General features: G+C 41.6%; 1 protein-coding gene across 1 annotated transcript in view; it reads right to left on the bottom strand.

Moving 5' to 3' along the window:
* Positions 1-2785: 2785 nt before the first annotated feature.
* LOC311623313 (uncharacterized protein) overlaps positions 2786-23251 on the bottom strand; it is a gene marked incomplete at both ends in the record, with an annotated part of 35145 nt that continues 14679 nt past the window's right edge. Inside the window, 7 exon segments of the mRNA XM_084885322.1 lie at positions 2786-3868; positions 3872-3913; positions 3916-4134; positions 4138-4473; positions 4477-4652; positions 4655-4874; positions 4878-4971. Coding sequence (XP_084741448.1) covers positions 2786-3868; positions 3872-3913; positions 3916-4134; positions 4138-4473; positions 4477-4652; positions 4655-4874; positions 4878-4971 — 2170 coding nt within the window.

Below are 23251 nucleotides of genomic sequence, written 5' to 3'. Positions count from 1 at the left end.
CCATTCCTCTCTCACAAGCTCATTTGTGCCTGGCTGGTCAACATTCCTCTGTCTACAGTGTTGAGTGTATGAGCAGATCTGGTGCTAGGGTGCAAGGGCACATGTGAAAGTGTGAGGGTGTGATGACTATTTGCACATTAGCTGTCTATTATCTTAATATATAAAAACCCAGAGTCTGTAATGACTGAAGGCTTGACCAAACACAGGAAGTCAGTCCTGCAGTCAGTGCTGGGTCACCACAGCAACTGACTCTTGCCTTTGCAGACTCAGTGACCAAGCACTGAAGGCTTAAGAGTCTTCTGATCATGCCCAGAGAGAAGTGTGGAGAGAGAGGCAGGGTCTAATTCCCAGCCTCCATGGCAGCTGTTGATCAGCCCATGCCTCTCTCTCTCTTTCTGGGTGTCTCCAACAGCTGTGTGTCATTTCCTTGCAGGGCTCTGAGGGGGCTGCTGATCAGCCCCACTATTTGATTACGCCCAGAGATAGGCCTGGAGATGCTGACTGGCCTAGAAACAGACCAATCATAATAAAATCTGGATAAACTGGAGGAGCTAATGGCTGTCTAGGAGGCAGAGCATTTGATTCTGACTTGCATAGAAATTGAGCAATCAGAACCAAATCCGAGTGAACTGCAAAGGCAGAACCTAAGTTGGGAGATGAGGAAGGGTTTTAAGGGCAACAGCTGTTGGTATAAGGTGTAAGAAAGTGGTTAATTTTTTAATGACTAGTTTGGCAGTACAGTGCATATGGCTTGCTATCAGTACAGATATAAGGATTATGTATTTTTGTCTGCCAAGAGCATATCCTCCTACTGAAAAGGACTCCCCCCACTTCCATTTAAGTAATTCTATCCTATATAATCTATCTATACTACTAAAAGGGTAATATGCTAATTAGACTGGGTCAACTAGTAATCTTCCAAATGTCTGACTTCCTTCTAGATAAAGTCATGATTGTGGGAGCCCAGGCAGAGACAGTTAGGGTGATCAGACCAGCAGGGAGGGCATTTGGGGTCAAGATCAGGCCATCAGGATAGGACAGTTGGAGGCATGATCAGGCCAACATGGGAGGGCAGTTCAGGGTGAGATCAGGCCAACAGGGGAGAGCCATTGGGGGTGAGATCAGTCTCGCAGGAGAGGGAGGACACAGTTGTTGGGCAACCAGGCCATCAGGGAGGATACTTGGGAGTAACCAGCCCAGCAGGGAAGGGCAGTTGAGGGTGAGATCAGGCTGGCAGGGGAGAGCACTAGGTGGTGAGATCAGTCCAGCAGGGGAAGGGAGTTAGGGGTGATCAGGCAGGCAGGCAGAGGCAGTTAGGGGTAATCAGGTAGGCAGGAGGTGAGTGGTTAGGAAGCCAGTGGTCCCAGATTGTGAGAGGGAAGTCCCATTGCCAATTTAGGACCAATTGTAGAGGGTGCAGGCTGGGCTGAGGGAACCACCCTTTTCCCCTATGCACAAATTTCACACACCAGGCCATTAGTATAGGATAAAATCCTAAGCGACTATTACAACCAAATGACCTAACAACTGAACTACTGGTCGACCAGTCACTAAGAGGTGCACTGATCACTAGGGGGCAGACATGTAATGCAGGAGCTGCCCACTGGTGGTCAGTGCGCTCCTACAGAAACCTCCTTTGGGTGGCCAGCCTCCCATGGCCCTTCCCCCCAGATGACTAGGTGGTTAGTGGGTTCCCACTGCCAACCTCCTCTGACCACCCAACCTCCCATGATCTCTCCAGCCAGTTGGCCCAGATGGCCCTGATTTGGGCCAGCAGAACCTCCCTTGGTCCCTTGTCATTGGACACTGGCCCCGATTGTCTCCTTCCCCCGACCAGCCGCTAACCTCCCTTAGTCCCTCCTGCCCCCTGGCTACCTGGCCCCTATCCCCTCCACAGGGACTGGGTATGATGGCTCTCATCACCAGCCAGACCTAGGGACCCCATCTGTGCACAAATTGATGCCCTGGGTCTCTAATAATTTATACATGATAAAAAATAAACTCTTGTGGGCTGAAAACTATAAACCTACTTTTGCCCTCCCCTTATTGTATGTACTCATAATGGCAGCCTGAAAGTTACTATCTTTGTAAAGATTAGAGCAGCTAATGAGGCAAGGCTGGCATGAATAATAATCAAACATTTCTCCATTTTACCAACTATTGCAGAAACTAATAATGAGAGGACTGGCAAAGAAAACATTTAATTTGTATGTTTGCATTTCCTGTGTGACAAAGCAGAGTACAAGTGGCAAGGATGGTAAGAATTGTGACACAATTGCAAAGACAAATACACATTACACATTGGCTGTACCTTTGCTCAGGAAACACAAAGGGACTAATTCCATGAACAATTGAACACTAACACTACTCAAAATAATGCAAAATTGCAGTATTCTAGCAATTAGGATATTTTAATAAAGTTTAATGGCCAGTGTTTTATCATCTGAAATAATTATGATTCACAGCAATTAGGTCAATGGTCTGTGACATATTCTGTAACATTTCTACAGCCAGGAGTATAAAACTTAGTACATGGGAGACTGGATACAATTTGGTTTCTTTTTTGAAACTGTAAATTGTTGCTTTTCTTTCTAAAATGCAGTAGAACATTTTATTGTTCTTCCTTAGGTGGAATTGGGATGTCTTGCTGTTTTTTCCTTAGGTAAAATCTTGACATTTTGCTCTTCTTACTCACCTGAAGATGACACATTCTACTCCTTACACTTATCTGTTCTCCATAAGACAAAACCCAAAACTAAGAAGTATAATAAAAGAAATAAAGGAATCAACCAAAGCAGTTGCAGGTAATGGTTCTTTTGCCTAATATCAATTTTTTTTCCTGAGGGGGTGGCCCACTATCATTACTACCTCCACTACCTTCTTCCAGGCAGAAGGGAGGATCCCAATCATAGTTGCAATGGCAGTGCTGTCTGTTGTTGCAGACTCCTCTCATATTGCAGGTCTCAGGTGAACAAAAATTTAACAGAAGCGACCAATGGACACACTTCCTCTCGGTGCAGACATGTTCTGCCCCACACTCTGTCCCATCTTTCACATCACCAATGTCAGGTATGGTCATCCCAAAGTGGTAGTCGGTACCCCAGCAGGTGAAGTCATTGATGTGAGCCCAATGCACAGTAGAATGATTTATCAGATGGGGAAGTTCTATCACATTTTCACACTGAATCTTCCCACACAAGATATCTGAGATGCTACATTTTACGTATTTAGTGTTCACTAAACCACAGTTCCCAAAACGGTCACCTCGGGTATTCATTTCTGTGTAACAACTCTGATCTGCATTCTTGGCCTCTTTGCCAAAAATGTTCCTGCACTGCTCTTCACGGTTATTGCATCGCTTTTCATAGCAGTAGCCACCACCCTTGCATGACACCCCGTTCTGCATGTACACATCCTCTGGACAATCGTGGGAGGTCCCATTGCACCACTCTGGGAGATCACAGTCATTTTCCTCTTGTCTACAAACTTCACCTGTTGGCAGGATCTGGCAGTCTTTGCAACAAAGCCCAAAAGCACAAGCAGCCCCAGGCCTGAGAGTGCAGTTGGACTCACAGCACGGATCTTTCATACACAATTGTAAAGCGCCACAGTCACACTCTTCTCCTTCTTCAACCACACTATTCCCACACTGTGCAGGTGTGAAGATGTTCCCTCTATCTGATGATATATACATACAATTTCGCCTTGCCACGAAGCCCATCCAGTCCATGAAGTTAGCATAGCTGCAGTTGCTGAGTCTAGTTGCACTTACTTTTGCTGGAGCCATCATGTAGTTTTTATGTCCACATGTACAAGTTGTTTCATCATGATACATTCCCAAATTATGACCCATCTCATGTGACATGATCTATGCAAAATCATACAGATCATTGGTCATGAATTTAAAGTGTTTCTACATACACTTTTTATATAGGCTAAGCCAAGACTAATACCGAAGGAACGCTTTACCAAAAGATGTACAATATCATGGGGAATGCGGTTACTCAAGCTGGTTTTCTTCCAATTGCAAAAATCTGGCAGCAGCTTCTCTATTTTTTCTATTGAAAGTGGGTAGTTAGCAGTCCAGACCTCAATTCCCATTAAAACCACATCAACATCTAGTGGACTCAGAAACTAATATACTGCATTGAGCACAAGTAGTACTTTATACTGTACAGCTGTGACATTACTTTGGTGATGAAGATAGCAAGTGTGGTCCACCACCACGGCCAGTTCAAGAATCTGCCTGTGCGTCCACCAGCCTTCATAATAACTCTGCATCAAAGTGAAATTAGCACTGTCTTGAAATTTCAGTTGCCCTGCAATTCCTTCATCTCTTACTCCACATCTCATAGGTGGCCATTGTGTCTCCTCCCTGTCCACTTTATGTATGAAATGCTCAAATGTGGTAGAAAGTGCCTTGGGCTCTATTTCATAAACAATGTCATTTGCCTGTAATATTCCCTGAAAACCTCACAAACAGGTACTGATAGCAACCAGGGATTCTGGGACTACCTCCACATAACCCTTATAGTAGCAGTCATTCTGGACAAATGGCTGGTCCTCAAGGAGAGCGCCTTGGTCTGTGTGGGTATGCACTCGCAAGTTTCTGGATAGAAAATGCTTGTTGACCTTCATGTGTATGACCTGATTTGGCCCCCAAAATGCATTCTGTAAGCGAGCCAATCTTTATTCTTCATGCCAAATCCAGTGCCTGTTACCTTCAAGGGAATCACCACTTCTGGGGGACCATAACGTTGGGAGTATGCTACCTGGAACCATCCATATGAGAACAGAATCACCGCAAGCCACCGTAGCAGCAGAATGTTCCTCACACACACCAGGGCCTTACTCTCAGCCATTATGGAATCATCCTACACAGATTGTGGTGAGAGCAAAATAGGACAGGTCGGAAGCATCACTGTTCCCTCTGAGCTTGGTGTTCTGGCAGGCTCAGACCATGGGTGTACACTGGAAGAGAAAATAAAAAGAAGAGTAGAGACAGGGTTGGCAGTTATGGGAAGGCCAATGTGGAGGATAAAGAGAAACATAAGAGTTAGTATGGATTAGTGTTGGACTGAAGACATGACTCAGAATATTGATTGCATTTGCCCTTAAGAAATCTTAAAGCAAGGAGAAACCAAGATGGTAGTATAGGTAAACCACTGCTCTGCCGCCTCACACAACAACTTTAAAATTAATACTAATATATAGGAAATAAATCACCCAAAACCATGGGAAGGGTGGCTGGAAGAGATAGGAGTGCCAGTGCTGAAAAGCTGAGGATCCTAAGTACAGAGGCACGCAATTCGGCCTGCTGGAGGGCAACTGGGTGTGAGGTTTTTTTTCAACCCGAAGGGAAACAAGCTCCTGATCACTTTGAAATCCAGTTTCTGGGGTCATATGGGGGACCCAGACGCCTATGGGGAGAAGCTTGTCTATTGGCCATCTGGTCTGAAAGTGAGGGTGACTCTCTTGCAAAGGTGAGAACAGCAATCATTGTTTACTGGGCTCGATTACAGGGATGTGGGGACTTGGAAACGCAGTGTCTTGGACACAGGGAAAGGCAGAGAAGGCTGATTGCAGCCATTGCTGTTAGCTATGCCCCAGTGTAGTGGCATCCTGAGATCCTGCCCCATCCTGAGGCCCAGCCTGCACATTCTACAGACCAGCCTAGGCATGGCACAGCTGCTTTTGCATATAAATGGCCTGTATTATGGCAGCTTAAAGAAATAAACTGTAGCTCCAACAACAAAACTGCAAAGTCTCAAGCAAACAGGAGAAAACTGTAGTTCTTGCGGTAGCTCCTGCTGGGTGGCCTAGACAATAGCTTAACTGCTCTCCACTGGAGATCCAGAAACTAGTATATCTAGTGGTTGGTGTGAGACGACACTAGATTTCAACTACTCTCATAAGAGACACATTCAAGAGACAGATTTTCCCAACCCTGGCTGAAACTCTGTGGATTCAGGTTCAAAGGGTGGAGTTCAGGCATCTGGAGACTCAGAGACTGGGATACTGGAGGAGAAAGGAGCCAAAGTGGGCAGAGTCTACAGTCATGCATGAGTGAGTGTAAGCAGAGAGGTCTGACCGAGGAGGTTGCTGTGGCCTCTCCATATCGGAAGGTGTCAGAAGCTCCAGACTACTACAGAGACGCAACCCAATTCCTGGAGAGCACCTGGGGCACCCACTCTCTTGCACGGAGAATCTGAGACAGACAAATGGAAACTCAGGGGAGCCGCAGAAGGCAGATGTCTGAAGCTTGTGCACAAGGGCAGGGCTGACTGCAAGCCAAGGCTGTCAGCTCAGCCCTGAGACTCCGCCCCATCCAAGCTGAGCACAGAGGCATTTGCAGTTTTGCAAATCTGATCCTATAAGATTGTCTCCAATACAGAAGGTATCCCAGAGTAGACACAGTTGATACTCACATCCAATGGGCCTGAAGGTCAATTCCTCCCAGTGATACCTACAACAATTAAGACTTAACTACAACAAGGCTGTACATGCAGTCCACAAAGGGAAGCACCAAGAGTGTCTACCTCAGGTAACTGGGGAGGCTGACCCACTGGGCCATCTAGGACACTAAACACACAAAGTGATTCTACCAAATTTGGGAAGCAGCAAAAATGCCAAGACAAGGAAATAGATCTCAAACAAAAGAGAAGGAGGAGAAAAACAGACTGTATATAGAGTTCAAAACCATGGTCACAATATTTTTCAAGAATTTCCTAGAAGAGACTGATAAAATAAATGAGATCTTTGAGGATATGAAGAGGGATCAACTAGAAATAAAGAATACAATGACTGAAATAAAAAAATATTATACAGAGTTCTAAAAACAGACCGGAAGATCTCAAGAATCAAGTCAATATTTGTAACACAAAGAGCCAGAGGACACTTCCCTGCAGAAGCAAGAGGAGAAGAGAATCCAGAAAGTTGAAGATAGTGTAAGAAACCTCTGGGACAACTTCAAGCGAACCAACATCAGAATTATGGGGGTCCCAGAAGATGAGAGAGAGCAAGATACTGAAAACCTATTGGAAGAAATGGTGAAAGAAAACTTCCCCCACCTGGTGAAAGAAATAGACTTACAATTACAGGAAGCACACAGAACCCCAAACAAAAGGAATCCAAAGAGGACCACAACAAGACACATCACAATTAAAATTCCAAGAGCAACAGACAAAGAGAGAATATTAAAAGCAGCAAGAGCAAAGCAGGTAGTTACCTATAAAGGAGCACACATACTATTGTCAGCTGATTTCTCAACAGAAACTATGCAGGCCAGAAGAGAGTGGCAAGAAATATTCAAAGTGATGAATAACGAGAACCTACAACCAAGATTACTGTATCCAGCAAAGTTATCTTTCAGAATTGAAGGGCAGATAAAGAGCTTCACAGATAAGAAAAAGCTAAAGGAGTTCATCACCACCAAACCAGTATTATATGAAATGCTGAAAAGTATTATTTAAGAATAGGAAGAAGAAGAAGAAAAAAAAAAAGATAAAAATTATGATTATCAAATACATATATATCAACAGGTGAATCTAAAAATCAAGTGAATTAAAAATCTGAGGAACAGATGAAACTAGAGAATATAATAGAATCAGGGGCAAAGAAAGGGAGTGGATTGATAATTATCCTGGGGAAAAGGTTATGGGAGGTGCAGGAAGAGACTGGATTAAAATTGTACACCTATGAATGAGGACAATGAGGGGAGAGGAAGGTAAGGGTTGAGGGTGGGGAGGGAACTGGGTGGTAGAAAGCTATGGGGGAAAAAGGAGAAACAACTGTAATAATCTGAGCAATAAAGATTTATTAAAAAAAAAAAAAAGGAAACCTGGATCATGTGGCTGAGTTGGTTGAGTGCCATCCCATACACCAAGAGAACAACTGGTTCAATGTCTGCTTTGTGTGTTCAATCTTCAGTTAGGGGTGTGCATGAGACAGCAGAGCAATATTTGTCTCATTGTTACTTCTATGTCTCTCTCCTTTTCCCTTTCTCTATCTCTAAATATCAATAAAAACATATTTAAGGAAAGAGAAATTGCAAGGCAGTGTGTGACTGTATGAAAACATGATGGTTGGTCATAGACTGACCCCTTTTGAACCTAGATGAATAATACATATGTTTTAAAGATACTGTTGTTAAATTACATCAATATCAGTGAATATTTCCAAGGGTCTTCAAACTCCGGCCCGCGGGCCACATGCGGCCCACAGAGGAGTCTGATCCGGCCCTCCAGGTTCTTTGGGCAGTGAGCGCAGCTGAGGTGTTACAGTAGGAATTAGTAGTTCATATAGTCCGGCCCTCCAGCTCTCTGAGGGACCGTGATCTGGCCCCCACTTTAAAAAGTTTGAGGACCCCTGATCTATACTAATAAAAGGGCAATATGCAAATTGGTCACAACACCTTCACAGTAACAACTGAACAATGACTCACCAAGCAAGCTGCATGGGGTAACCAGGCCAGTGAAGGGGCGGCAGTGAGGGGAAACCAGGCTGGCAGAGGAAGGCAACTGGGCCAGCACGGGGCAGTTGAGGGTCACCGGGCCAGTGAGGGGGCAGTTGGGGGTGACTGGGCCAGTGGGCAGCAATTGGGGTGACCAGGCTGGAAGGAGAGGGCAGTTGGGGGCAACCAGGTTGGCAGGGGGGTACTATTGGGTGACCAGGCCACCATGGGGGGGGGGGTACTAAGGTGTGACCAGGCCAGCGAATGGGAAAGTAAAGAGTGACCAAGCTGGGAGGCAGGGGCAATTAGAGTTGATCAGGCTGGCAGGGGTCAGTTAGGGGCAATCAGGCAGACAGGCAGGTGAGCAGTTAGGTGCTAGCGGTCCCAGCAGTTGGATATCTCCCGAGCATTGGAGAGAGTCCAGGCTGGGCTGAAGGGAGCCCCCTCCCCCCCCTCTCCCCGCTATGTGCACACATTTTGTGTACCAGGCCTCTAGTAAATATATAAAACAAATGGACTTATTGGAAAGGTGAACATATGTCATGTTTGAGAATGAGTTCCTATTTATAATTAATGACTTAATATAAATATTGATATACTAGAAGCGCAGAGTACATGAAATTTTGTGTGGTTAGGGTCCCTAGGCCTAGCCTGGCCTCCATCACATTGTCTCATTGTCTCTGCCACCCTGCAATGCTATGTGAAGCTCCCCACCCCAGAATGCTCCACGATGCTTGCAGCCCCTTGACTGCTCTGTGAAGCTTGCTGCTGTCTCGCGAAGCATGCTGCAGTGTGCTCTGGGAAACTCTCCCCACCCCACCATTCCTCCGTGAGGCTCCTGACCCTGCAACTGCTCTGTGACACTCCCCTGCCCCACGACTCCTTTGGGAAACTTCCTGCAACCTGAATGATTGCTCTGCTAAGCTCATGGCCACCTGGTGTAGCAGCCTGCCACTGCCACTCACCATAGGGGGGGCTGGCGGAGAGAGGGTACTGAGAGTTGTTCCATGCACGTCATGGTGATTGGTTGCTCATTTGGTTGTGATGCCACCAAGCTCTTTATATACATTAGGGTACATTTTATTTTCAATTTTTTATTTTTATTATTTTTACAAATATTTTTTAAATTTTTCAATTACAATAGACATACAATATTATATATTGTTAGGAATACGCCTAGTGAATAGACCTTATATAACTTACAAGTAATTATCCCAATGAATCTCAGATCTATCTAATAAAATACATGCATAGTTGTTAGAATATTATTAACTATAATCCCTCCGCTGTACTTCACATTCCCATAACTATTCTGTTACTACCAATTGTACTTCCTAACCCCTTCACCATTTTTTTAGTAAACCCCTCAATCCTTCTCACATGTGGAAACCATCAAAATATTCTTTATATCTATGAGTTTTTTTCTGCTCTGCTTGTTCCTTAATTTTCTTTTAAAAAAAAATTCAATTGTTGATACATATGTATTTATTGCCATTTTAAATTTTATTTTAGTTTTTCAGCTTAAGCTATAATTGACAAATAAAATGATAAGATCTTTTAAGTGCATGAAACATTTCTTTCTTTATTTATTTTAAAATTTATCTTCATTTTTGAAAGTGTTACAGATGTTCCCTTCATTCCCATTGACCTCTTCTCCTCCCCACTTCGGTTCCCTCTCAGGCCTTCAGCCCACTATTGTCTGTGTCTATGGGTTATGCAAATATTGCCTATAAGTTCTTTGGTTGCTCTCTTCCCTCACCCCCCTCCCTTCTCTCTGAGGATTCTGTCTGTTCCATATTTCCATGTCTCTGTATATATTTTATTAGTCATTTTATGTTGTTCATTAGATTTCACATATATGTGATACTTGTCTTTCTCTGAGTGACTTATTTCACTTAGCATAAGACTCACTAGATTCCTCCATGTTGTCTTAAAGGATAAGAGATACTTCTTTTTTATACAGCTGCATAGTATTTGATGGTATAAATTAGGGGTGTGAAATGTCTGACCTGCAGACTGTCAAAGGCCTGCTAAATCATTTGATCTGGTGCTGCCAAGGCATTAGGGGTAAGTTAATTAAATGCTCTTCCAAATATTGCAGGCTAATTTTTAATTTTGTATCATCTGCCCGTATGATGTTGTAAATATCCAAATGGTCTCTGGTAGAAAAAAGTTTCCCCGGTGCTGGACATGCACTGCTGAGGTTCTTGTTTTGGCATTAAGAAAAGTTCAGCAATCTGGAGAAAGGCTGTGTATAACTTAAATAAGTATCCAGAGACAAAAGATGATTTTGAAAGGCGTTGGGGGTCAGAGGAGCCTAGCTAAAGAAACTAAGTTCTCTTTGTCTCCGGACCCCTTGCTTTTTATTAACACAAATTGTCTAAGGCATGGTGGAGCTGTACACTTCAAAGGGTATGGTTTCATACATAAGCATTGTCAGATTGGGGAATTGCCTGAGGCTGTTCAGGCGTTTAGCCAATAAGAGAAAATAACATGTAGATTATGATGTCCTGAGCTGTCTGGCAGCAATCAATCAATTTAATGCATCCTTTTCAGGTTTGGGGAAATGCCATTAGCCATTTCCAAGAGGCAATAACATATGTGACTCATCCCTTGTTGAGTCCCCAAGTTCCATCAACCTTTTGATGAAACTCTTGCGATTACGACATGCTGGAATTGGCCTCTGGCAATGTACCACAGGTTTTTTTTGTTTTTGTTTTTTAAATCCATTCATCTACTGATGGGCATTTGAGCTGTTTTCAGATCTTATCTATTGTAAGTAACACTGCTATGAACATATATTCTTTCTGAATGGTGTTTCAGAGTTCTTAGGATATATTCCTACCACTGGGCTCCCAGGGTCAAGTGGAAGTTCCATTTTTAACTTTTAGAGGCAACTCCACACTGTTTTCCATAGTGGCTGTACTAATCTGCATTCTCACCAGCAGTGTACCGGGGATCCTTTTTTCTCCACATCCTCATCAGCATTTGTTTGTTGATTTATTGTTGATTTATTGTGTCAGGAAAGTGTGAGGTGGTATTCCATTGTTGTTTTAATTTGCATCTCTCTGATGATTATAGTGATGTTAAGCATTTTTGATATGCTTTTTTGCCATTTGTATATCCTCTTTGGAGAACTGCCTATATAGAATCTCTGCCTATATTTTTAACTGGATTGCCTGCCTTTTGTTGAGCTTAATGAGTACTTTATATATTTTGGAAATTAACCCCTTATCAAATGTATCAATGGCAAATATGTTCTCCCTTTTCACTTTGATGCTAGTTTCTTTTGTTGTGCAGAGCTTTTATTTTGATATAGTCCCATTTGTTTATTTTTTCCGTTGTTTCTCTTGCCCTAAACCAGGTTTGGGAACATTTTTTTCTGACAAGGGCCATTTGGATATATATGTATATAAAACCTCATTTGCTTAATATAATTCACTTATAATAAATTTATATTGCTATGAAAAAGCTCCTAGATTTATTGAATTTTGAATCCTGCCAGTGGTTGCCTTGGTAGGGCCAAACCAAATGATTTCACAAACCTTATACTGTCCATGGGCCACATGTTCCCCACCCCTGCCTTAGGCATTGCATCAATGAAAAATTTGCTACGTGAGATGTTTGATATTTTGCTGCCCAACTTTTATTCTGATCCATTTAGCTAGCCCAGTAGTCAGCAAACTCATTAGTCAACAGAGCCAAATATCAACAATAGAACGATTGAAATTTCTTTTGAGAGCCAAAATTTTTAAACTTAATCTATATAGTTAGGTACATTCTTTTTTTTTTTAAATAATATATTTTATTGATTTTTTTTTACAGAGAGGAAGAGAGAGGAATGGAGAGTTAGAAACATCAATGAGGGAGAATCATCAATCAGCTGCCTCTTGCACACCCCTACTGGGGATGTGCCCGCAACCAAGGTACATGCCCTTGACCCGAATCGAACCTGGGACCCTTCAGTCTGCAGGCCGACGCTCTATCCACTGAGCCAAACCAGTTTCGGCATTAGGTACATTCTTTTTTTTTTTTTTTTTTTTTTTTTTAAATCACAGTGAACAAATTGAATCCTTTCAAATGTGTACTTTTTTTTTTTATAATATATTTTATTGATTTTTCACAGAGAGGAAGAGAGAGGGATAGAGAGTTAGAAACATCGACGAGAGAGAATCATCGATCAACTGCCCCTTGCACAGCTCCCACTGGGGATGTGCCCGCAACCAAGGTACATGCCCTTGCCCGGAATCGAACCCGGGACCTTTCAGTCCGCAGGCCGACGCTCTATCCACTGAGCCAAACCGGTCCCGGCATTAGGTACTTTCTTATTAACTTAATCAGGGCACTCCTAAACTGGCCTTTGCTAAAAACTCAAGGGGCCAAATAGCCACATGTGGCTCAATAGCCGCATTTTGCTGACCACTGAGGTAGCCTATGTTTTCAGATTGGAGTATTTAAGACATTTACATTTAAGGTTTTTATTGATAGGTACATATTTGTTTAAATTTTTATTCTTTATGCCTGTGTTCCTCCCTCTCTCTTCATTTCTTCTTGTTACAAGAGTCCCTTTGGTAATTAACACTTTTAGTATTGTTTTTTTTTTCTATCTGCAAAAGCTTCTAATTTCACCTTCAACTTTGCGTGATAGGCTTTCTGGGTAGAGTAGTGGATTCATTCCTCTATATATTTTATGCCATCATCTTTTGGCTTGAAGTCTTTCTACTGAGAAATCTGCTCACAGTACACTGGGAAGCTCCCTTCTAGGTAACTTTCTGTCTTTCTTACAGCCTTTAAGATTCTTTCTGTGTTGGAAGAATTAAGGAACCAAGATGGAGTAAACACTGGTACTGCACCACAACAAAATTACAACTAAGATACAGAGCAACCATCATTCAGAACCTCCTGATACTAGCTGAATGGAAGTTTTACATTTAGAGAGTTAAAGAAGAAAGAACATTGAGATGGGTAGGAGGGGTGGAAGAATGGAATGGGCTAGTTTTATAACCACATGTCATGTGTTTTTAATAGGGAGGGTTATCTTAGCTGAAGAAACCTCCTGTGTGGAGCATGGGATCCCAGCCACATAGCAGGCCCCCAGACCATGGATTTAGAGCCTGGAAAAGAAGTCCCCATAACTTCAGGCTGTAAAAACCAGTGGGAATTGTGGCTGAGTGACATGGAGCTGCTGGAGTCCAAGGCAGTTCCTCTGAAAGGGTTTACACATGAACTGACTTGGATCACTCTCTCTGAGCTGCAGTGTTGGTAAAGAAACTTGAAATGATACAGGGAGAAAATAACTTGTATGACATCAAGGCAAGAACTTGAGGGCAGCTTTTTCCCAGACAAAAGTGCTGGAGCCTTCCCTGCAGGCACCATACCTGAGTCTCCATCAACTTGGTCCACAGTGCTTGCTCCATCCTGGTGATTTTCTGAGATCCTGCCTCATCCAAGCTGTTTTCAGTGGCTTTTCCATATGAATGGCATGTTTGGTTCAGATTTCAAATTTTCCTAAAAGCTTTTAAATAAGCAGCATTTGGAATAAATCTTTCCCATACCTCTTGATAAGTGGCTTGAGTCCTAGCACAAGCAGCAGCTTGCCAAGGCTCACAGCATGGCCTCTCCTGGGCACCTCCTGGGCCAACACAAGTAGTATCCATCTAAAAATCATTCTGTAGCTTGTACCGGGTATCCTTAGGCAGGTCACAGGCAGACTTTTAAACATATGGGAGGCTCCAGAGCCAGTGCACCTGATTGATACCATACCAGATTAGAACCCTTCCATATCCACGAGTGACAAAGGGGTGGGCTGTTGAGCATCAAAGCCCCACTAAAGCAAGTCCAGCTCCATAGGGTGTTTACTGCAAAGCAACTCTTGCCCTGTAGTTGTAACTAGTCCTCCCCACCCCATGCATGAATTTAGTGCACTGGGCCTCTAGGAAGATATACACACATATAAGTAATATCCTTATAACCCATGCTACTATTCAAGTACTGCCATTGCCTATTGCTGACTGAATATTATGGAACATACTACAATATGTAAAAGACATTGATAAATTCTTTTTTATATCCCCACAGTTTTGTCCAATTGACCAATCTCTGTACCTTAATTACCATTTCCCTTCTCAGTCTTATTGATAACTTAACACATTGTAGGCGGATCATGAGCATTCTCATTTTTTTATATTACACAGTGTTTTACATAAATGTTAAAGGCATGCCTTAAAATTAAATACCAGTTTGAAGTTATTTATTACATGTTTTTACAAGTTAATATCTTTTTAAAGTATGATACTTTGTAAAACGTTTTCTGTACTCATTCAATAGAAATTTACCTGACCACTGGGTAAAGCTTGCAATAAAACTATTGGTGTACAATGTGTTAAGTCACAGTTTTTCAAAATATGAGTAACTATCAATTAAAGCACAATTTTGTAACTTTCAACCAAGTAAAAGATACTGGAATAGGAAATCATAAGTGTCATAGATACCCCTAAGGATGTGAATAGTAATAAAGATTCTTATCTCTCGGTGTGTGTGTGTGTGTGTGTGTTTGTGTGTATTTATATTCATGCATACACAAATCCAACTGCTTCTTTCTTTTACATGAAATTCTTGAGTTACTTACCAGCAGAAAAATTGATGGTTCCATGGTACTTTCTAGCTATAGCCATACTCATCGATAGTTTGTATTTTCATTTGAGATCACCCTTTTTTGTCTCTGGTTTGATTACCTTATAGTTGTAGTTTTCTAGCAGCAAGACTTTCCCAGTTCTACAGACCATGGCAACTGCTTAAAATTCCTCCTCATTGTGACTTCACCATCTCCATTAAACTTTACTTCTAACTACTTTTCAATAGGAATAAAATTGACTTGTCCCCATCCTATATGCTTTCTACAGTATAAACATTTTAGCTTCAATAATGTTGATTACATTGTTGTCTTTGTCTGAGATTATTTCCTGAAGAATGAACCATACTGTTGTTCAAGTATGTCAAGTTCCTGAAAAAGGTTTAACCCAATTTAGAATATTTTTCAAGGAACCCAGACATAAATAATCATCAGTAACTTTCTCTATAAAGTCAATGAAATAATGGAGACATTTCATATCTGATTTTTCACTCATTTGTGAAAAAACCCCCACTGTCAGTAGGAAAAGGATATTTAGAAGAAGAGAGAGGTGAGTAAAAAGTAGAGTGGGAATAATTTAATAGGTAAATTGTCTAGCTGGCAGTTTAAAATTGCCAATATGGGCAGACCCATATTTAGTATACTACCTGTAGGAGAGGGTGGTTGGTAATGTCTGCCCACTGGATACCTGTCAGTGTCTTTCTATTTTCCCTCCAGTTTATTTACTCCATTACAAATTTTCATTTCTTTCCTCATGGAATTTTTTCACTTTCTGTCTAGCTTTAATCAAAACTATTTCTAAAGAATCTACATAAAACTACGACTGTGTTAAATTCTCTGTTGTGTTTTTCTAAGGCTACTATAATAAAACACCACAAGATGAGAGATCTCACAGAGATTGATTGCCTGAAAATTCTAGAAGATAGAATTCCAAAATCAGCGTCCAAATGTTACAATCTCTGAAGATACTAGAAAAAGATTTATTCTAGGCTTCTCTTTTGACTCCCAGTTGTTTAGCATGATTCAGTTTGGACATAATTCTTTTCCCCTGCCTAAATTTGCCACTTTAAAAATTGAATTAGTCTAACCCTCCACCCCCAAATTTCAGTTACCTAATCTGAACTAATTATGTCTCTTGTCTGCAATGGTCTTAGTTCCAAATGAGAGCATGTTCTGAGGTACTCTAAGTTTACCAAACATTCAAAGAAGAAATAACATCTATCCTTCTCAAACTATTCCAAAAGGTCCAAGAGGAAGAAACAGTTCCAAGCTTTCTATGAGGCTAGTATACCCCTAATTCCAAAACCAGATAAAGACACTCCAAAGAAAGAGAATTACAGGTCAACATGCCTGATGAACATATATGCTAAAATCTTTAACAAAATGTTAGTAAATCAGATCCAGCAATACATTAAAAAGATCGTACATCATGACCAAGTGGGATGTATTCTGAGAATGAAAGGCTGGCACAATACTTGCAAATAAATAATTGTGATACAACACATAAACTGATTGCAAGACAAAAATTACATGATTATATCAGTAGATCCAGAAAAAAATTCAACAAAACCCGGCACCCATTTTGATAAAAACTGTCAACAAAGTCTGAATAGAGGGATCATACCTCAACGCAATAAAGGCCATATATTACAAACCTACAGGCAGCATCATACTCAATGGGTAGAAACTAAAACCATTTCACGTAAAACAGGAATAAGACTGAGACTCCCTCTTTCACCACTCTTGTTCAACCTAGTACTGGATGATTAGCTATAGCAATCAGACAAGAAAAAGAAATAAAGGGCATCCAAATTGGAAAGGAAGAAGTAAAACTATCATTTTTTTTTTTTGCAGATGACATGATATTTTACATAGAGATCCCTAAAGACTCCATAAAAAATGTCTAGATTTAACAAATGAATTCAGCAACATTGCAATATACAAAATTAACACTCAGAAGTATATGGCATTTTTATGCACCAATAATGAACTCTCAGAAAGAGAAACTAAAACCAATGCCATTTACCATTGCAACAAAAATAACAAAAATTTAAGATGCTTAGGAATAAATTTAAGCAAGGAAGTAAAAGACCTGTATTCTGAAAATGTCAGGATGTTGGGATATAAACAAGTAAAAAAATATACCATGTTCATGGTAGAGTCAATATCATTAATATGTCCATACTACTCAAAGTGATATATATCCAATGCATTCTAGATTATAATACCAATACACAGACCTAGAACAAACTCCTCCAAAATTTATATGGAACCAAAAAAGACCCTGAATAGCCTCAGCACTCTTGAGAAAGAAGAACAAGGTTGGAAGAATCACAATACCAGATATCAAGTTATACTAAAAGTCATTATACTTAAAAAACCCTGGTATTAGCACAAGAACAGGCATATAGATAAAGAGAACAGAACAGAACCCAGAAATTGACTCAAGCCATTATGCTCAATTAATATTTGACAAAGAAGGCAATAGCATACAGTGGAATCAAGTCAGTCTCTTCAATAAATGAATGGTGATGGGAAAATTGGACAGGCACATATAAAAAAATAAAACTGGACCACCCACTTATACCATAAATAAGATTAAACTCAAAATGTATAAAAGACTTAAATGTAAATCATGAAACCATAAAAATCTTAGAAGAAACCATAGGCAGTAATATCTCAGTCATCTCTAGTAGCAATATCTAGGGATACATCTCCTAGGGCAAAGGAAACTAAGGTGAAAATAAACAAATGGGACTACATCAAAATAAAATGCTTCTGCCCAGCAAAAGAAACCATCAACAAAATGAAGAGGTCCAACTGAATGGCAGAACATAATTGCCAATGATACATCTGATAAGGGTTTAATTTCCAAAATATATATGGAAGTCATGCAACGTAACAAAAGGAAGACACACAATCCAATTAAAAATGGGCAAAGGCCCTAAATTGACACTTTTCCAAAGGGAACATAAGATGGCCAACAGACATATGAAAAAATGCTTAAAGTGACTAATAATCCAAGAGATTCAACTTAAAACAACAAGTCAGAATGGCTATCATCAACAAATCAGCATAGGACAATTTGGGCATGGATGTGGAGAACAGGGAACCCTACCTAGTACATTGCTGGTCAGAATGGATCCTGGTACAGCCACTGTGAAAAACAGTATGAAGTTTCCTCAAAAAAATAAAATATGGAACTCACATTTGACCCAGTGATCCCATTTCTAGGAATATATCCTAAAAAGTCAGAAACACCAATCAGAAGGGATATATGCACCTGATGTTCATAACTAAAATTTGGAAACAGTCTAAATGCCCATCAGTAGGTGAGTGGATTACAAAATCAAAACTGTAATATATCTACACAATGGAATACTATGCAGATGAAAAAAAGAAAGAACTCTTACCATTTGAAACAGTGTGGATGGACCTGAAGAGTATTAATCTAAGGGAAATAAGCCAGTCAGAGAAACACAAGTATCACATAATCTTACTAATATGTGGAATCTAAAGAACAAAATAAACCAATGAACAAAATAGATGCAGAGACAAAGAAGCATGGAATAGACTGGCAAATTTCAGAGTGAAGGCAGGGGTAGGAAGTGGGTAATGATTAACTGGGGAACTGATATGCATATATGCATAGCTCATGGACACATACAATAGTGTGTTGAAGGTTTGGGGTGGAGCAGAAACAGGGAGGAGGCGGGGCATTGGGAAAAGTGGGGGACATCTATAGTACCCTCAACAATAAAAATAAATAAATTGAAAAATAAGAAAAAATGGAAAGGGATCCAAAAATGATGGGAATGAAATAAAAGAAAATTAGTTAGAGAAGAAAATATATATTAAATCCAACTCAAGTGGCTGCCCATTTTCAAGATCATTTATCTTTTTTTAAATTTCTTTATTGATTAAGGCATTACATATGTGTCCTCATCCCTTCATTGACTCCCCTATCCACCACCCCCCCCCCCCACCCTTATGCCCTCATCCCCCTGATGTTCATGTCCATTGGTTAGGCTTTGATTCATGCATACAAGTCCTTTGGTTGATCTCTCTTTTTTTCACCCACCCTCTCCTAGCTTCCCTCTGAGGTTTGGCAGTCTGAAGATCATGTATCTTTACTCAAATATCCTGAGAGCAAGCAATCTATATCATATATCATATTTTTTTTTATTTGTAGAGTTTTAATTTCCCAAAGTCATCTAGTTATGAAAATATTGTAGTGTATCTTTAATCAAATCTCTAGTAGTATTGGATGTACAGTTTTATAATCAGAAGCACAATCTTATGAGGAACAGTGACTTTATTAATCTATTAGATGTCCAGTGCATATGCACAGGAGGGGTCCCTTGGCCTGGTTGGTGATCAAGGGTTGTTTGGGGCTAATGGGAGCTGGCTGGTGGGAGAAGGACCCTAAGAGGTTGGCCAACCAGGAAGGACTGTGGTAGGGCTCCAGGGTATGTCTGGTCTGTCTTGCCCAGTTCCAATCTGCAGGACCCCAGCAGCAAGCTAACCTATGGATCCAAGCATCTTCCCCCTGGTGGTCAGTGTGCATCATAGCAACTGGTGGAACAGTTGAACGAATGGTTGAATGAATGGTTGGACACTTAGCATATTATGCTTTTATTATATAGGATGTCCTGGAGTTTAAAACATTATTCATAATTTTTATTTATTTATTTTAAAATATATTTTATTGATTTTTTACAGAGAGGAAGAGAGAGGGATAGAGAGTTAGAAACATCGATGAGGGAGAATCATCGATCAGCTGCCTCTTGCACACCTCCTACTGGGGATGTGCCCACAACCAAGGTACATGCCCTTGACCGGAATCAAACCCGGGAACTTTCAGTCCACAAGCCGACGCTCTATCACCTCAGCCAAAACGGTTTCGGCAAAACATTATTCATTATTAAGAACATCTGAAATAGTAATTTTAGGCTGAGTTTTCCTGAGCTTGACATTTTTCTGGTGTCTCTTTCAATGTATTCATTTGCTGTCATAGTTACATATAATACAGAGTTATATCCATCTTTGACTCTTTTTTTATTTTTTATCCTTATCTATGGATATTTTTTTAGGGAGAATACAAGAGAGAGAGGGGAAAAACAGAGAGGAACATCGATGTGAGAGAAACACATTGATTGGTTGCCTCCTGCATGAGCCCCGACCAGGGTGTCGGAACCATGTTAGGTCCCCAGATAGTTGAGGCTAGTGGGAGCACAGAGGCCTTGTTATCAATACACCAGAATGGCCAAAGGCTGCTCTGAGCATGAGCCTAAATGGAATGTTCAAGGACTCTGAGCCTGGGAATCCTAATCAGACCAACATACCACGAGCGGGTACAAGGACACATGGTACACTGTGCCCTTTAGTGGCCAATATGATTGATGTGACTTATTGCCAAGAAGCTTTCTTTGTCTAAATAGCATAAAAGTAGGTTACTGACCAGTCTAGTCAGCTGAGGATGGAATGAGAAGAAGTCTGCTGGAGTATGGAGAGAGAGCTCGGCAGGAGAGACAGGAGAAGCTGCTGAGCCAGAGAGCGTAGATACCACTATGATGTGCGGTGGTGAGTCTAGGAGGCAGCATGAGGCTGCTCAGATAATAGCTGTGGGTACAGAGACTGATGCTGTTTATGGGAAAGATATAACTTTACCAGCCGGTGTCTGGCAGCTTGCCTGTATGGACTTTGCTGTGAGGATTGTTCTGCAATAAAGACTCATTCTTCTATACCCACAACCTCTCATTGCTTCTCCGTCCAGACCCGGTGCCCTAGGAGGTCCAGCCCCAGGCAGCGGGACTCAGACCCCACACCTGTTACTAGTGAACAGAGGATAAAGGAGGAACTTGGACTAAATTCCCAACAGTTAGTACAGTGGGCAGTGTTCAAGAAGGAACCAGCCTTGGCTTAGTCCAGTGGTCAGCAAACCTGAGCCACATGTGCTACTTTGGCCCCTTGAGTGTGGCTCTTCCACAAAATACCACGGCCTGGGCGAGTCTATTTTGAAGAAGTGGCATTAGAAGAAGTTTAAGTTTAAAAAATTAGGCTCTCAAAAGAAATTTCAATCGTTGTTGATATTTGGCTCTGTTGACTAATGAGTTTGCCGACCACTGGCTTAGTTGGATAGGATAATTTAGAAGAATGCATGGACTCATAGACACCCAGAACCACTCAGAGCACCAGAGCTCGTTCAGGGCCCTGCCAGTGCTCTGACTCAGGGCCAAGCCTGGGAGGAGCCTGCAATACAGGTACATGCCCTTGACCAGAAACAAACCCTGGACTCTGATCTGCAGGCAGATGCTCTATCAACTGGCTAGGCTGTATGTCCTGTTTAGAAATGAAACCTTGCCCCCTGAGTATATAACTATGAACAATACTCTAATTTTCTGAGAGTATATGACAAGATAAGAATATATCAAAGTGGGAGAGTGAATCCAAGATGGCTGCTCGGGTAGGCAACTAGCCGCAGCCGCACACAACAATTTTAATAAAATACAACTAAAATATAAAATGGACATTACCCAGAACTACAGGAAAGTAGACTGACTGGAAATCCTACAACAAGAAGCAAGGAGAAAACCAGAAGGAAGCGCGGAGGAGCTGTAAAAGCCTAAGGTACGGAGACACGCGGTGTGCGGAGAGGACGGAGCCGGAGAGGAGGAAGGCCGAGTGCCTGGCTGGCATTCCCAAGCAGGAAGCAGAGAAAAGCTCCGATTGTGCTGGGCCCAGCTCCAACTGCTCTGAACCCCAATTCTAGGCCAGGCCCTGGGGACCCAGGCTCACCCATAGGGAGCTGGGCTGTAAGGCAGAACTCCAGGGAATGGCGAGAGGAGGTCCTGGAGGCACGCACAGTGCGCGCAGAGAAGGGCCGGCCGGCTGTGCCGCGGTATTGCCCTGACGGGAAGGAGACAGGGGCTCCAGATTGCTCTGAACGCCACCTCCAACTCCACTTCCAACTGAACTGAACCCCAATACCGGACTCATTGGGGGAGAGCATAGACAGTTTGGCAGCAGGCAAAAATCGAGGGCACCTTTCTCTCAGAGGCGCTTGCAACAAGTACTGAAGGACCCTGAATCTCAGGAGTCGCATAGGGCGGGGCTGACGGAAGCCAAGGCTGTAGGCTCCACCCTGAAACCCCGCCCCATCAGGAAAGCTGCCTGCGAAAATGCCTAAACCAAATAGATCACAAACGAAAGAAATGGAGGACAAAAAGCGACTGGATATAGAGTTCAAAACCACACTTATAAGGTTTTTCAAGAGTCTCCTAGAAAAGGCTGATAAAATAAATGAGACCTATGTGGATATGAAGAGGGATCAACAAGAAATGATAAGGGATCAACAAGAAATGATAAGGGATCAACAAGAAATAAAGAATACATTGTCTGAAATAAAAAATATTTTACAGAGTCCTAAAAACAGAAAAGAAGATCGCAAGAATCAAGTCAAAGATTTGGAACATAAAGAGCCAGAAGACACTCCTCTGCAGAAGCTAGAAGGCAAGAGAATCCAGAAAATTGAAGATGATGTAAGAAACCTCTGGGACAACTTCAAACGATCCAACATCTGAATTATGGGGGTCCCAGAAGATGAAAGAGAGCAAGATATCGAAAACATACTGAAAGAAATAGTGACAGAAAACTTCCCCCACCTGGTGAAAGAATTGGACTTACAAGTCCAGGAAGCTCACAGAACTCCAAATAAAAGGAATCCAAAGAGGACCACACCAAGACAAATCATAATTAAGATTCCAAGAGCAAAAGACAAAGAGAGAATATTAAAAGCAGCAAGAGCTAAGCAGGTAGTTACCTATAAAGGAACACCTATATGATTGTCAGCTGATTTCTCAACAGAAACCATGCAGGCCAGACGGGAATGGCAAGAAATATTCAAGGTGATGAATAGCAAGAACCTACAGCCAAAGATAATCTATCCAGCAAAGCTATCACTCAGATTCGAAGGTCAGATAAAGAGCTTCACTAATAAAAAAAGCTAAAGGAGTTCATCACCACCAAACCAGAATTATATGAATTGCTGAAGGGGGTTCTTTCAGAAGAGAAAGTAAATAAAGATAAAAATTATGAACAACAAATACGTAACTATCAACAAGTGAATCTAAAAACCAAGGAAACTAAAAAAAAATCTGAGGAACAAT

The sequence above is a fragment of the Pipistrellus hanaki genome (genome assembly GCF_964339955.1).
Source record: "Pipistrellus hanaki genome assembly, chromosome: 5".
Classification (NCBI taxonomy): domain Eukaryota; kingdom Metazoa; phylum Chordata; class Mammalia; order Chiroptera; family Vespertilionidae; genus Pipistrellus; species Pipistrellus hanaki.
The sequence above is the reverse complement of the archived record's forward strand: the minus strand, read 5'-3'. Positions and strand labels throughout refer to the sequence as shown.